At 35.6% G+C, this 13,939-nt stretch overlaps 1 protein-coding gene across 5 annotated transcripts in view; it reads right to left on the reverse strand.

Annotated features, from left to right (window-relative positions):
* NME7 (NME/NM23 family member 7) overlaps positions 1-13,939 on the reverse strand; it is a 256,903-nt gene that overhangs the window by 192,613 nt on the left and 50,351 nt on the right. For all 5 annotated transcript variants that reach the window (XM_024742411.1, XM_024742413.1, XM_024742410.1 and 2 more), the window contains 3 exons: positions 11,483-11,593; positions 7,437-7,487; positions 5,932-6,139 (listed from right to left, as the gene is read on the reverse strand). In XM_024742411.1, coding sequence (XP_024598179.1) covers positions 5,932-6,139; positions 7,437-7,487; positions 11,483-11,593 — 370 coding nt within the window. The remainder of the gene's footprint in view (positions 1-5,931; positions 6,140-7,436; positions 7,488-11,482; positions 11,594-13,939) is intronic.

The following is a 13,939-nucleotide window of genomic DNA, read 5'->3' on the forward strand; positions in this document are numbered from 1 at the left end:
GAGGAATCAGGCTCCCTGACTTCAGACTATACTACAAAGCTACAGTAATCAAGACAGTATTGTACTGGCACAAAAACAGAAAGATAGATCAATGGAACAGGATAGAAAGCCCAGAGATAAACCCACGCACATATGGTCACCTTATCTTTGATAAAGGAGGCAGGAAATGTACAGTGGAGCAAGGACAGCCTCTTCAATAAGTGGTGCTGGGAAAACTGGACAGGTACATTTAAGAGTATGAGATTAGATCACTCCCTAACACCATACACAAAAATAAGCTCAAAATGGATTAAAGTCCTAAATGTAAGGCCAGACACTATCAAACATAGGCAGAACACTCTATGACATAAATCACAGCAAGATCCTTTTTGACCCACCTCCTAGAGAAATGGAAATAAAAACAAAAATAAACAAATGGGACCTAATGAAACTTCAAAGCTTTTGCACAGCAAAGGAAACCATAAACAAGACCAAAAGACAACCCTCAGAATGGGAGAAAATATTTGCAAATGAAGCAACTGACAAAGGATTAATCTCCAAAATTTACAAGCAGCTCATGCAGCTCAATATCAAAAAAACAAACAACCCAATCCAAAAATGGGCAGAAGACCTAAATAGACATTTCTCCAAGGAAGATATACAGACTGCCAACAAACACATGAAAGAATGTTCAACATCATTAATCATTAGAGAAATGCAGATCAAAACTACAATGAGATATCAACTCACACCAGCCAGAATAGCCATCGTCAAAAAATCTAGAAACAATAAATGCTGGAGAGGTTGTGAAGAAAAGGGAACACTCTTGCACGGCTGGTGGGAATGTGAATTGGTACAGCCACTATGGAGAACGGTATGGAGATTCCTTAAAAAACTGCAAATAGAACTACCATATGACCCAGCAATCCCACTACTGGGCATATACCCTGAGAAAACCATAATTCAAAAAGAGTCATGTACCAAAATGTTCATTGCAGCTCTATTTACAATAGCAAAGTAAGTCAGAAAGAGAAAGACAAATACCATATGCTAACACATATATATGGAATTTAAGAAAAAAAATGTCATGAAGAACCTAGGGGTAAGAGAGCAATAAAGACACAGACCTACTAGAGAATGGACTTGAGGATATGGGGAGGGGGAAGGGTAAGTTGTGACAAAGTGAGAGAGTGGCATGGACATATACACACTACCAAACGTAAAATAGATAGCTAGTGGGAAGCAGCAGCATAGCACAGGGAGATCAGCTCAGTGCTTTGTTACCACCTAGAGGGGTGGGATAGGGAGGGTGGGAGGGAGGGAGATGCAAGAGGGAAGAGATATGGGAATATATGTATATGTATAACTGATTCACTTTGTTATAAAGCAGAAACTAACACACCATTGTAAAGCAATTATATTCCAATAAAGATGTAAAATAAAAATAATAAAAATGTAAAAATTAAAAAAAAGACATAGATTGTGATCTGCTAAATATAAAGCAAAAAAGGATAGTGAGATATCACAGAATTAAAATATTGTGGAATATTTCAAAAAGGAGAAAGTGTGCAAACCTGTTAAATGTTGCAGTAAAACACAGTAGATACAGTAAAATAAGAAATGATAGTTTTTTCTTGGATGTTTTAATTAAGAGGACATAGGTTATCTTAGCCAAAATGATTTCAGTGGAATGAAAGGATGAAGCCAAATTGTAATGACTGCTCTCAATGTAGTCAAAGGCAACTGCAAACAGTGAGTATAGTCTAGGCTTTGGTGAAATCTGGGAAAGAAGGAAAAAAAGATTCCACAGTAACTGACAGGAATTCAAGGTCAAAAAGAGGTGATTTGGGACTGCTTATATAGCGTTTTTCAATCTTCTGTCAATATCTATGGTCCTTGCTTCCTCATGTATGCTACATGTTCCAGCTGCAGTATTTCTCCTTGATAGCTAGTCAGCTAACATAATGTCCACAATACTCACTCTTCCCAAGACAAACATCAAGAATATGTATAACCTAACGGGTTCATACAAATAATCTGAGATGAATGTCAGAAATAGCTGAGAAAATTTAAGTGCACAAAACAGAAACAAATATGCTTAAGACACTTCTTTGAAGGAAGGATTATGGTAGCTAAAGTTGTAGAAGGTTCTCCACTACAAAAAAAACGGGGGGAAAGGTCATTCTGCAAACTGTATCTGCAGGCAGGAATTTTTCTACCAAGCTTAGCACATGCATTACGTATGTGCATGCATCAAAACACACAAATCTATATACTTAAGATGAGTCTAGCTTTACCATGTTAATGTATAAAACTTCCCTTGCGTTTCTAAATCCACTTATTTTCAGCATCAACGTATTATTGAAATAAATGTACAACCTATATCACTATCCGATAAAGATACAGTATAGCTGAACTTAAGAGTCAAGGTTCATGGTATGGTAAAAGGCAAAGAACATCTGTAAGGTAAAGCATCTCGAGAAAAATACCAAAGTGATATGCTGACACTTTTCCCATTTGATTTATATTATATCAAAGGTTTTTCTTAAAAAAAAAAAGACTTTGAAAAAATATTTTTTACTAACGGGAAGTAGCTAGGGAGCTTAATGACCAATTTACTGGATGAATGAATTCTCCTGATAAGTATTTACTGAGCATTTATTATGTAGCAGGCAGATTCTAATAATCAAAACGAAACAGAAAAAAAAACCCTGCCCTCATGGAACTCCTTGGTGGAATCGTCTAATGTATAAATACATACAGAGCCTAAGTTATCTAAAATCTGACAGGTACATTTGTGCTCAAATTTATTAAATGAACTGGTGAAAATCAAGAACAGAGAAAGGGATGGGGTGAGATGCTCATGGGGTAAATAGGAGGAATGTATCAATGACTTTTCAGTTCACCCCCAATAATTTCCTTCATTAATTATTTATGTCATCATTTTTATAATATCTTACAATATCTGATTGGCATTTAACAATTGAAAATAATACTACATTTATAGTAAATGTCTACAAATAAGATCAAAGGTCAGGGACTATAATCACTCTTGCATATACCTTTGACAACCACAACCCTCCTATCATACTTGCTTCACAAAACCACAGCCATGGCTAAAGCAACCCTTTACCTACTCTGTACCTACACTCATGCAACTGAATATGGCTGGAGAACATCCACACTCACAGTTCATGACCATGAACTTCAGGTGAGCCATTCATTCAATACAGCAATCATACCATATTTCCCTAATCTTTTCCTTTGCCTAGTCTTTCAGATGATTATTTCACATCCTCTCTCTTTTAACCAACGAATACCGTCTCTCTCATCCTCACTTTTAGCTGTTTTTGACCTTGCTTCCTACTTTCCTATTGAGAAAACTGAGGCAATGAGTATCAGCATCAAAACCCACATACTCTGCCTTCCCATTTGCTGCTAAAGACAAGTACCTACGCACCACTGTGCAGTCAATCTGGTCTCTAATGTCCATTCCCTCTCACCTAATCAATGACATTGCTACAGTAAGTTTCCCCCTTTTCCCCAATCATTAATTTTTCACATCTGTAATTCTCATCTTAAAAAAAAATTTGACCCTGCTTTTCCTCATAGCTACCACCTCATTTCTCTGCTCACCTCTGCAGCAAAAACTGCCCCAAAAGAGTTGTCTAGATTCACTGTCTAGAATTCCTGTCCTCCAATTTTCTTTTAAATCCACTCCAAGCAGGGCTTTGCCTCCAACTCTCCATCAACATTGATCTTACCAAGTTTACCAATGACCTCTGCATTGCAAAATCTAATTTTCAATTCCCAGTCCCCTTCTTACTTGATACATCTGCTTCATTTGACACTACTGATCATTCTCTCCTCATAGAATATTTTCTTCACTTGGCTCCAGGACACAACTATCTCTGAATTTTTTCCTTCTACCTCACTAAAGGCTCCTCCTTTACCTCCCTTGCTTCTTTCTCCTCTTTAACCCTTTACCAGGGCATAAAGGTTCCAACTCTGTTCTCTTTCCTTCTCTAGCTACACTCTCCTTGGTAATCTCAACCAGTTTCACGTGGTTTCCTGACCTCTCCCCCAAACTCACATATTCAGTTTTTTCTTCAATCTCTCTACTTGGATAACTAACATACATGTTAAGTTTGCAGTGTCCAAAGTGTAACCTCTTATTTTCCATCCATACTGACTCTAGCCATAGCCTTCCTTATTTCAGTTTATGTCAATGTTATCCTTTCAGTTGGTCAGTCCAAGAACTTTGGAGTAATCCTAGACATCTCTCTTTTTCTCATACTCTACATTCAATCTGGAAGGAAATTTTGATCATTTGACCTTCAACCACTAAACTATATTTTTAAATACATCTAAGCACTCCACTCATTGCTACTACCCTGGTCCAAGCCATCACCTCTCTGAATTATTTGCAACATCCTCTTAACTGGGCTCCTGTTGCTACTCTGGCCCTCTACGGTCTATTCTCAATGCAGCAGCCAGAGCAATCTTTTTTAAATGGCAAGTCAAGCTTGTCAGTCCTCTGTTCAAATCCCTGCAACAGCTCTCCACTTTCCTCAGAGAAGACGACAAAAGTCTTGTGCTATCGTGGTCTTTAAACCATGTGATATCTCCCTGATTACTTGTGACCTCATCAGCTCATTCTTTGCTGTTAACTAAATAAGCAGGCAGCAATATGCTGTTCTAAAATTAGCAAGACGGTCAGAATACCTGAGACAGAGTGAGTAAGGGAGAGACTGGTTGTAGATGATGTTATAGAAGTTGATAGGGACCAGATCAGGTAGAGCTTTGCATGCTATGATACTTAGATTTTATAAGAGACAAAAGTTCACTAGAGTTTAATAGCTGAATTGTTAATCTGATTTATTTTTAAAAGATCACTTGGACAAAGTTAATTTTACTTGGGAAAGGTAAATTTTTCATAAATTGAGCGTAAGAGAAGAAGGTAAAGAAGAATTAGGAAGCTTTTTGCAATAGTCGATAAAATATAACAGTGATTTAGACCACAGTCATCAAACTCAAGGTCTAATTTGAAAGAAAGGCCAAAAGGATTTACTGACAGAGTTGTAAGGAGAAGAAAAAAATATATATCAACTAGCAGTTGACCCTTGAACAACACAAGTTTGAACAATTCACTGGTCCACTTATATGCAGATGTTTTTCAACAGTAAATACTACAGTACTACATGATCTGTGATTGGATGCCAAGGAAACTTGGATAGGGAGGAAATGTGGCTGCGGAGGGAGTACTATAAATTACAGGCAGATTTTCGACTGCACGGTGGTTTGGAATCCCTAACCCCCACGTTGTTCAAGGGTCAACTGTATCATAAAACTCTAATATTATTCCATTAAAAATATGACCAGACTAAAAACCATCTTAAATTAGCTAAGAAACTTCTCACAGTGCTAAGAATTAACTTGCACTTCATTAATTCAACATCAGTATAAACACAGTGTAATAATACCTTATTTATACGAATTTAAAATAAGGAGTAGGAAAACTTTTTCATAAACACTAGCTATATATAGGAAAAGAAAAGGATGTTAAGCTTGAATATATGGTGTCAAGTCTGAGTCAAAGAAAGAATGTATGAAATGATGTCTTCTTTTTGAATATTCACTTTCCATAAACTGGTATTCTTAGATGAATAAGTCATACACTGATAAGCCTCAGTCGTTTAAGTCTTTGGAACAAAATGGGACAATAAGTATTTCAATTGGAGAAAACTTATCCTGACCATGACCAGGTTACCAGTTCTCAAAGGAGATGTATCACTGAAACACTGTTAATCCTAGGCAAAAGGTCAAAGGTTTTCTCTACTGCTACACCACTGTATAAATCCACCCTAAGTCAGCAGTGACAAAATGCTTTACTCTGACATCAAACATTTAACAAAACCAAAACAGAATTGAAGTAGTTTAAAAACACCTTACTCTGGCAGCACAAGCAAAAGAATCAGGGCCATGAGCTGCATTTCTTATGCCATCTGTTCCAAAAAGGGCTCTAATGCTTCCAGGAGCATCTGTACGTGCCAGTCCAGAGTTGGCAGGTCCAAGAAGTTTTTTCCATTCACATATAGCATCATCTCTTAAAATCTCCATGGCAATTATAGGACCACTGGTGATAAACTGGATCAGCTCACTGTGAAACAGGTGAAAGATTGATTTGCTTCATTTTTCTATCAACCTAGGTACCTCTCTTAACAACAAGGATATATTACAATTTGAGTATTTCAACACATACTCATGATCATGATCTCAGAACTACTGGACACAGTGAATTTTACATGGGCAAGACAAAATTTTCATAAATTGAGTGCCTTACAGTGGCCCGAGTGTCTACAAATCACTAGTGTTGTCAATTACTATTAGCAGAAAAATCAATCTTTCATTGAACTAAGACTACTTCATTGACTTAAAATGCATATTTTTGATCTATGCTTTCTACATTGCTCTGAAAGGTACAGAAGAATCTTTTTATTTTCACGTGGTTTACCACTGCCGTCAAATGAAACTGCAGTAGAGAAAGTGATGAGTGATGTATTGTAATATATTTGCAGTAAGAATTGTTTTTGTGTAGATCTATTAGAATTCAAAGAATGACAATGAATTTTCAGTCAATAAGCATTGAGTTGGTCTAGTGACATATAAGACATTACACTAGAAGCTGTAATACTATAAACACATACAAAGACTATAACAAAGAATAATTTCCAAGACAATTGTAGATGCCTATTCTACACAAGGTTTGAGAACATTTTTATAATGCTTGGTTTAAAATAATCTATACCATAATGATTTTCTTATGTAAAAATTTTCTTTAATAAGGCACTATTCTGTACAGGACACCAAATAGCATTTCTATTGCAGCAGCTTGGCTAATCCTTCTTTATTAGAAAAGTAAGTATTCCTCCTTTGTCAATAGCAATATGAGGTGTACAATATTCACTTAACTTTAAATACAACCCAAATATTTAGAACATAGTTTGTTTCTAACATATTTGTTGCTATATTTCAAAGAACAAAACATATATCAAACAACTTAGTTAACATACAAAGGTTCTTTGAAGAATGTTTTATATACATTGAGAATGCTAAAATAAGAGTTTAAAACACAACAAATAGATATTCAACATAAAATGTAATTATTTTTAATCTACTGAAATCTAAAAAGAAAGCTATGCTCCTTATGATTTAAACATTTTATTTGCTTCTGATTAAAGTTTAATATGTTCATTTAATGATAAGAGAATTTTCAACTAAAAAGGAGAGAAAAAAACAATTCTTAGAAAAAATGCTCTCTGCAGTTGCAAGATGTTGCTAAGGACTCTTTGACAAATTATTCTCATGTAACAAATTTTTGAATTGTAAAATTATAACTCTTTCGTTTTCCACGATATCCTCCATTATATCCCACGACCCCCAATTTCAGTACCTACTTTAAAAAGGGCCTTGACTGATGATCTATATGAAAATCTGTTGCTTCTTTCCTATAATCAAAATGACAATAGTTAAGAATTATGTAAGGAAATTATTTTAACTTACATTAATAAAATAATGAAATTCTCTATGTGATCCGTATGTGAGTTAAGGACTTTTCACTAAATATTCTGCTCAAATCTCCCCTCTTTTCAAATTTTTGCTAGTATGGATATCTATGCTAAGATGTAAAATTAAAATGAACAAAAGAGGCAATATTTACTTTATTACTCATGTTCAAATCTACAATCTTCCTTTTCACTAGCATCTTTAACATTCTAAAGCCAAAGTTTAACATATGACCAATAAAAATTATTTGTTCTTTAAAGTTCAAATAAGTTACATCAAAAAATGCAAAGCCATCTTCAAATTCAAAATTTGTTACCTCCTTCTACAGGCTTTAAACCTGAGAGGTTAGGCTAGAATTTTACTTTAATAGTTATAGTTTTCTTCCTTAGATCGCCCTAAAAGAAAGACTATATACTTGTGTTTTTAAAAACTGCTTGACAACTTAAGCATATCAATGTATTCTTATTGGTTTTTAATGTATTAAAAACGAATCCTTGAACTTACATTCCCCCCAAAAAATGGATAATATGGAGATATTCAGAAATCTGAATTTATTAAGGGCAATCGGGATTTACTTTTAAATTTATAGTCCCACAACTATAGAGACAAGGAAAGGATAACGGACTTTTACACTGATTTTAAAAGTTATTTAGACTTTTCGGTTAATCAAACCAAGTGTCTCAAACTTGTACAGTTTTCTCAAAGGCTTTAAACTTAATTCATAGTATATGACAAATACATGTCAACATCAACTTTTTAAAATAGCAAATTAAAGTATCCCCTAACAAAAGATTAACCTTTCAGGCTTGGTAATTTAGTATGCAGTGCTTTAAGATCTTATAGGCCCATTACAAAATGAATTTACTTAATAAGCTATATCAGGATATACTTTTATTCAAACCAAGTGTACTAAAATATTCTCTTTGGCCATGAAAAGATTATGAAAGTATACTATGCAAGTATAGAAAATGAAATTCATCCCAAGAAATGGAAGGGGAAGAAAACTCATTTTTCTAGAGGGTATTATATGCCCAACATTAAATGTTATTATTCCTCATAACAATATATTGAAATAGGTATGATCATCTTCATTTTACATTTGAAAATAATGAAGTTCAGCATGATTACATAACTTGTCTGGGTCAAAGTGCTGGTAAGGGAAGAAGGACAGGGAGATTTGAACCCAAATCTCTGATTGCTTATGACCTTACTATTACCAACTTCAGAAAAAAAAAAAAAAATTCTAGAGGGTAAGGAAAAGAATTCATAAAAATGATATGGATATTCTGTATTGCAGCCTAAAATGAGGTAAAACTGAGCGTCTAAAAAACCTCAAGTGGGGAGTATTTTAGAAGAGTTAGCAGCAAGACTACTAATATGACCAATTCTAAATTTTAACACAACTGAACTAAGAAAAATCATAATGTTTAATATCAGTGAAAAGAAAAATATTAATTACTGAAAGTATCTTATTGCTTTCTTCTAATATGTCACTGACCCCATAATTATTTCCACTGAAAATCTATAACTGAAACCAAGATGAGAGTTCATGAGTTTTTTTCTCATCATTCTTATTTAATTCCTCCCTTAAAAAGTTTAGATGGAGAGAAGGATTAACAAGTGCATCACCACCTAGAGAAGCCTTTTTGTTGTTATTTTGTTATGTTTTGTTTTGCTTTGTCTTTATAAAGAAACTCACCATTGTCACAAAGATCTATTAATTCTTTTACGAAATACTTACTTAGTGCCTACTTTGAATCAGGCACTGATCCAAGAACTAGAAGTACAAAGTTAGATGGAACTCAGCTTCTGCCTTTCAGATACTGTCATGAGGGAGGAACTGACATTTGAGCAAATAAGTTTAGAAAAGATTTAAGCATTGGAAGATACTCCTCCATGGGTCTCTGACACTCCTAACGTGTCTTATTGGGTATGCCAAGAATGCAAGGCCCCAGCTACTGTTTATCCTAGCCATTTCTTGGAGTTATGTTTATAATGAGCAACTTTGAGGGATGAGGTCATGCCTCTTCAGTACAAAGAGAAGGCTTGTTTACTGCTCTTAATGAAACAGTGGGTAACCAAAGTTCAATGCTCGTCAGAGGTGATGCAATCAACTGTGTGTACGACATCCACCCGGGCCCATATCATATTATTCCCACGGGACATGAAAGCAAAGGGAACCAACAGAAACATGATGTTCATGCTGCTTACTGACCATACTCAAGCCCTCTGTCTCTGACGCAGAAGTCTCACGTCTTCTGCTAGCATCCCTGAGAGAGTAACAGACTAACTTATTAGCTTTTAAGTTGGGTAAAATCCAAGACTTGACAGTAATATTAATAGAGATGTATGAGGTGCTATAAACAATTTAAAAAGCTGTTAAGTTTTCTTGGGCAACTTTATTGTGGAAAGTTTGACACCAAATTATCAAACACTGGAAGTATAGAGACATAAAAAAGTTTTAATCACACTGAAACTATTCAAAGTCATCTCTCCAGAATTCAGTCCCATAGCCTGCTGTGAGGGCAAGCATTCTCAATACAGACAGAAATGGGACAAATATAACTATGCTCATAAAGGATCATGACCTCAGTTTCTACTAAATAACAGTGATATCACTAGTACTACAGTACTACCACTAATAGCGAACACCTATATACACCTACTATGTGCCACGGTTTTTCAAAGCACTTTACTTTTATTAAACTCACATAACCCTCATAACAACTTTATGATACAGGTGATGTTATAACCTCCATTTTGCAGATGAAGAAACTGAAGCACAGAGGTAAGCTGTTCAGAGTCACAACCTACTAAGCGGTGCAGTTACAAGCAATCTGGCTCTAGACTCTGTGCTCTGAAATAGAAGATGCCTGCCTTTCTAGAATATATGTAAACTGGGAGATCTTACATAGGGGAAAAATTCAAACTGTCATTACTGGGGTAAAAATGAGGATGTTTTGTTAAGGTTTCTAGGGATCAGACTTATCAAAGCTACACTATCTACTGCTCTCCATTGTCCCTGTTCTCAGAGACAAAAAAGCAACCGTCCCATGGGATAAAGAGCCAGGAACATCAGTGAGAAGACACCTAAGCAAACAAACACACACAAATCAGTGAAGTAACCTAAGAAAACTGCCGGGTCAAGCCCTGCCTAACAGCTACATGAATGTCTCTACCTAACACTAAGTGGTTTTTTTTGTTTTTTTGTTTTTTTTTGCAGCACTGTTGTGGCCTCTCCCATTGCGGAGCACAGGCTCCAGACGCACAGGCTCAGCAGCCATGGCTCACAGGCCCAGCCGCTGCATGGCATGTGGGATCTTCCTGGACCGGGTCACGAACCCGTGTCCCCTGCATTGCCAGGCAGACTCTCAACCACTGCGCCACCAGAGAAGCCCGCAACACTAAGTCTTACTTTCATTAAATAACTTAGAAAATATCTGGTCAGATAGAATGGCTTGCTTTTCAGAGCAGTAAATAGGTATATCTGCCAATTATATATATTGGAAGGAAATAAAACATTTCCAAACACATGACTTTTGAAAATCTCAACAGTAACATTCCCTTGTCAAATAGAAATAATCTAATATTCATTTCTTCTATAATTTTTATACAATGTGTTACATTGTATAAAAGAAGAGGTTACAACTATGAAACACTGGTGTTATAAAAGCAGACGGGGTTATGAAAGACAATGAAGAGTTCATGTCTAATAAATAGTTAATAGTATAACCTGACAACTCCTATTTGCTTAGAGTTCAATCATCCTTTATGCATCTGATTACCTGTTGTCTTCCATTTCCTCATTCTAATAAGATTACTATACTATTCTTTGTCATTCTGTGGAAGTATTTAAACAAAGACATGAAAGATAGATGATTTTTTTTTGAAAAAAGGAACCAGACATTACATAACTGAAAATGCTCAAAAAATTTACCTTGAAAGTGTCATCATTTTGAGTTTGGTTAGAGTAAATCCAGCTTTGCTTATTATTTCAATTATTTCTCCTGCTTTTGATACTGCATCTGGTTTAATCAGGGCTAATGTTCTATAAAGAAACAAAGAATAAATTTAAAGATAAAAATAGTTTGGCAGTTTTTACTTATAATTCCCAAGCAGTGGTAATTTCCTTAAAAATCCTAGATCAAACATCAAAGTGAATTATAAATACAAATGTATTAATGGCCTCATAAAAACTTAATACAATGGAAGTTTACTATTTTTTCACAAGGAAATAAAAATTAGGTACCCAATCTAGAAAAATAATAAAAGTTTAGAGGGAAAAAAATTTAAGACTCATTTTAAATATGCCCACGTTATAAAACACAGGTGTTTAAGATTTCTATTTCTTAGCATATGCTTTATAAAACACAACAATTCTCTAAAGAGTTGCATTAAACATATCAGCTTGACTTTTGGTCTCTTAGACTTTAACATGTGTATGCCATACACTCAGTTCAGCACTGATTTGGAAATAATATAAATTCTTCTATTAACACTTTATTCATAGCATGAATGATATAAAAAGAACTAAATATCTTCTTACCTGAAGATGTATGTGGCTAGCGAACATCCTGCTAACTTTTAAAATCACACTTTCCTCTTAGAGGATACATCAGAGCTATGCGTTCTCCCCTCTGAAGCCACAGAATTAATGGATTTTTAGAGATGGAGATCACCTGAATTTCCTCATTTTACTAACAAGGAAACAAGGCCCAGAGAGGTAACTCTCCAAAGGTCACACAGCTGGTCTGTGGCATCCTCAGGACGGAACACCCAGCTCACACAACTCTTGGGTCTGTGCTCCTTCCACATCACACCACAAATAATGTTGCTATTAATATTAGCAAAAGGGAACATAATCACAAATCCTCAAGACTAACATTTGCGAACGCAAGGTAAAATCAGATTAGGTGGAGTAATTCAGTTTATCTGGCACACAAAATAAGATAAAAAATTGCTGTTGGGCTTCCCTGGTGGCACAGTGGTTGAGAGTCCGCCTGCCGATGCAGGGGACACGGGTTCGTGCCCCGGTCCGGGAAGATCCCACATGCCGCGGAGCGGCTGGGCCCATGAGCCATGGCCGCTGAGCCTGTGTGTCCGGAGCCTGTGCTCCACAACGGGAGAGGCCGCAACAGTGAGAGGCCCACGTACCGCAAAAAAAAAAAAAAAAAAATTGCTGTCACTTTCCCTTTATTTTCAATTGTTCTGACACTTTGGCATTAACTCAAGGAATCCATAAAAGGAGACTGGTAGGCTTTTTCAAAGTAGACTTTTTTCACCAATGAGACAAACTTAGCTAAGGATATAATGATACAAATATCCTTACTTACAACTGGATATAACTTATGGCTGGCTTCTAAAACTTTTAAATAACAAAAGTTGTTCATTTTAGTCTGATAGGGCTTGTAATAAACGGACTTTTTATTTTGAAGCAAGTGAGTCACTTCTAGCATTTTATATGGCTTCAAAGATACAGTTAAAACTCATCATTTTTTTAGCTCACATTGTTTAAAATATTATAAAGCCAAACTAACCCATGATTGTTTATGCTAAACTCTGGAAACATCTTCAAGAACCAAAGCTCTTAAAGAAAATATAAAACACATCGGCAGTGAACAAGAAGCAATATGAAAAAAAATGCAGTTTCATTTTCTCTTTAAGTGCCTACAGGAGACAGAGCGTTGATTACTGTGATTAATTAGTCTAAGCAAGTTCCTCTGTCATGTCTTCACTGCTTAATTGTTCAGTAGATAGTAGTTAAAATGCATTTTGGAGGGAAAATAAGCTCGGCTTTAGGAATCATATGTATTATTTAAAAGTGAAGATAGCACATAAAGAAAGTAAAGGGCCACGAAAATATATTAATAGTGCCGCTGTTATCTGCTGCTGTATAACAAACCACCCCAAAATGTAGTGGCTTAAAACTACAAACAACTTCTCAAGATCATATAGGTTGGCTGGGGAGTGGTTTCACCTGGGATGGGTTGTACTGCTGCATTTGGCTAGTGGGTTGGTTGAGACAGCCAGGCTTCTCTTTCCTTGAGGCCTCAAGAGCTGGAACAGGCAGGGAGATGGATTCTCCCCTAGAGCCTCCACAAAGAAATGCAGCCTTCCCTACCAACACCTTGATCTTAACCTGATGAAATCTGTGTTGGACTTCTGATATATAATAAATTTGTATTGTTTAAGCAGCTGACTGTGGTAATTTGTTATGTCTTCAATAAAAGACTACAGAGAAAAAAAAACTCTGGAGAGGAAAAACACCCCAACAAATGAATGGAAAGAAGAAAAAATTAGAAAAGCAGGAAAGCAGTAAAATAGTCGAAATATGTACAAAAATACTAATACAACATATGTAAATGTACATGTACTAGTCTTACCAGTGAAAATC

Source organism: Neophocaena asiaeorientalis, unplaced genomic scaffold, assembly GCF_003031525.2.
Source record: "Neophocaena asiaeorientalis asiaeorientalis breed wild unplaced genomic scaffold, Neophocaena_asiaeorientalis_V1.1 scaffold99, whole genome shotgun sequence".
NCBI lineage: Eukaryota > Metazoa > Chordata > Mammalia > Artiodactyla > Phocoenidae > Neophocaena > Neophocaena asiaeorientalis.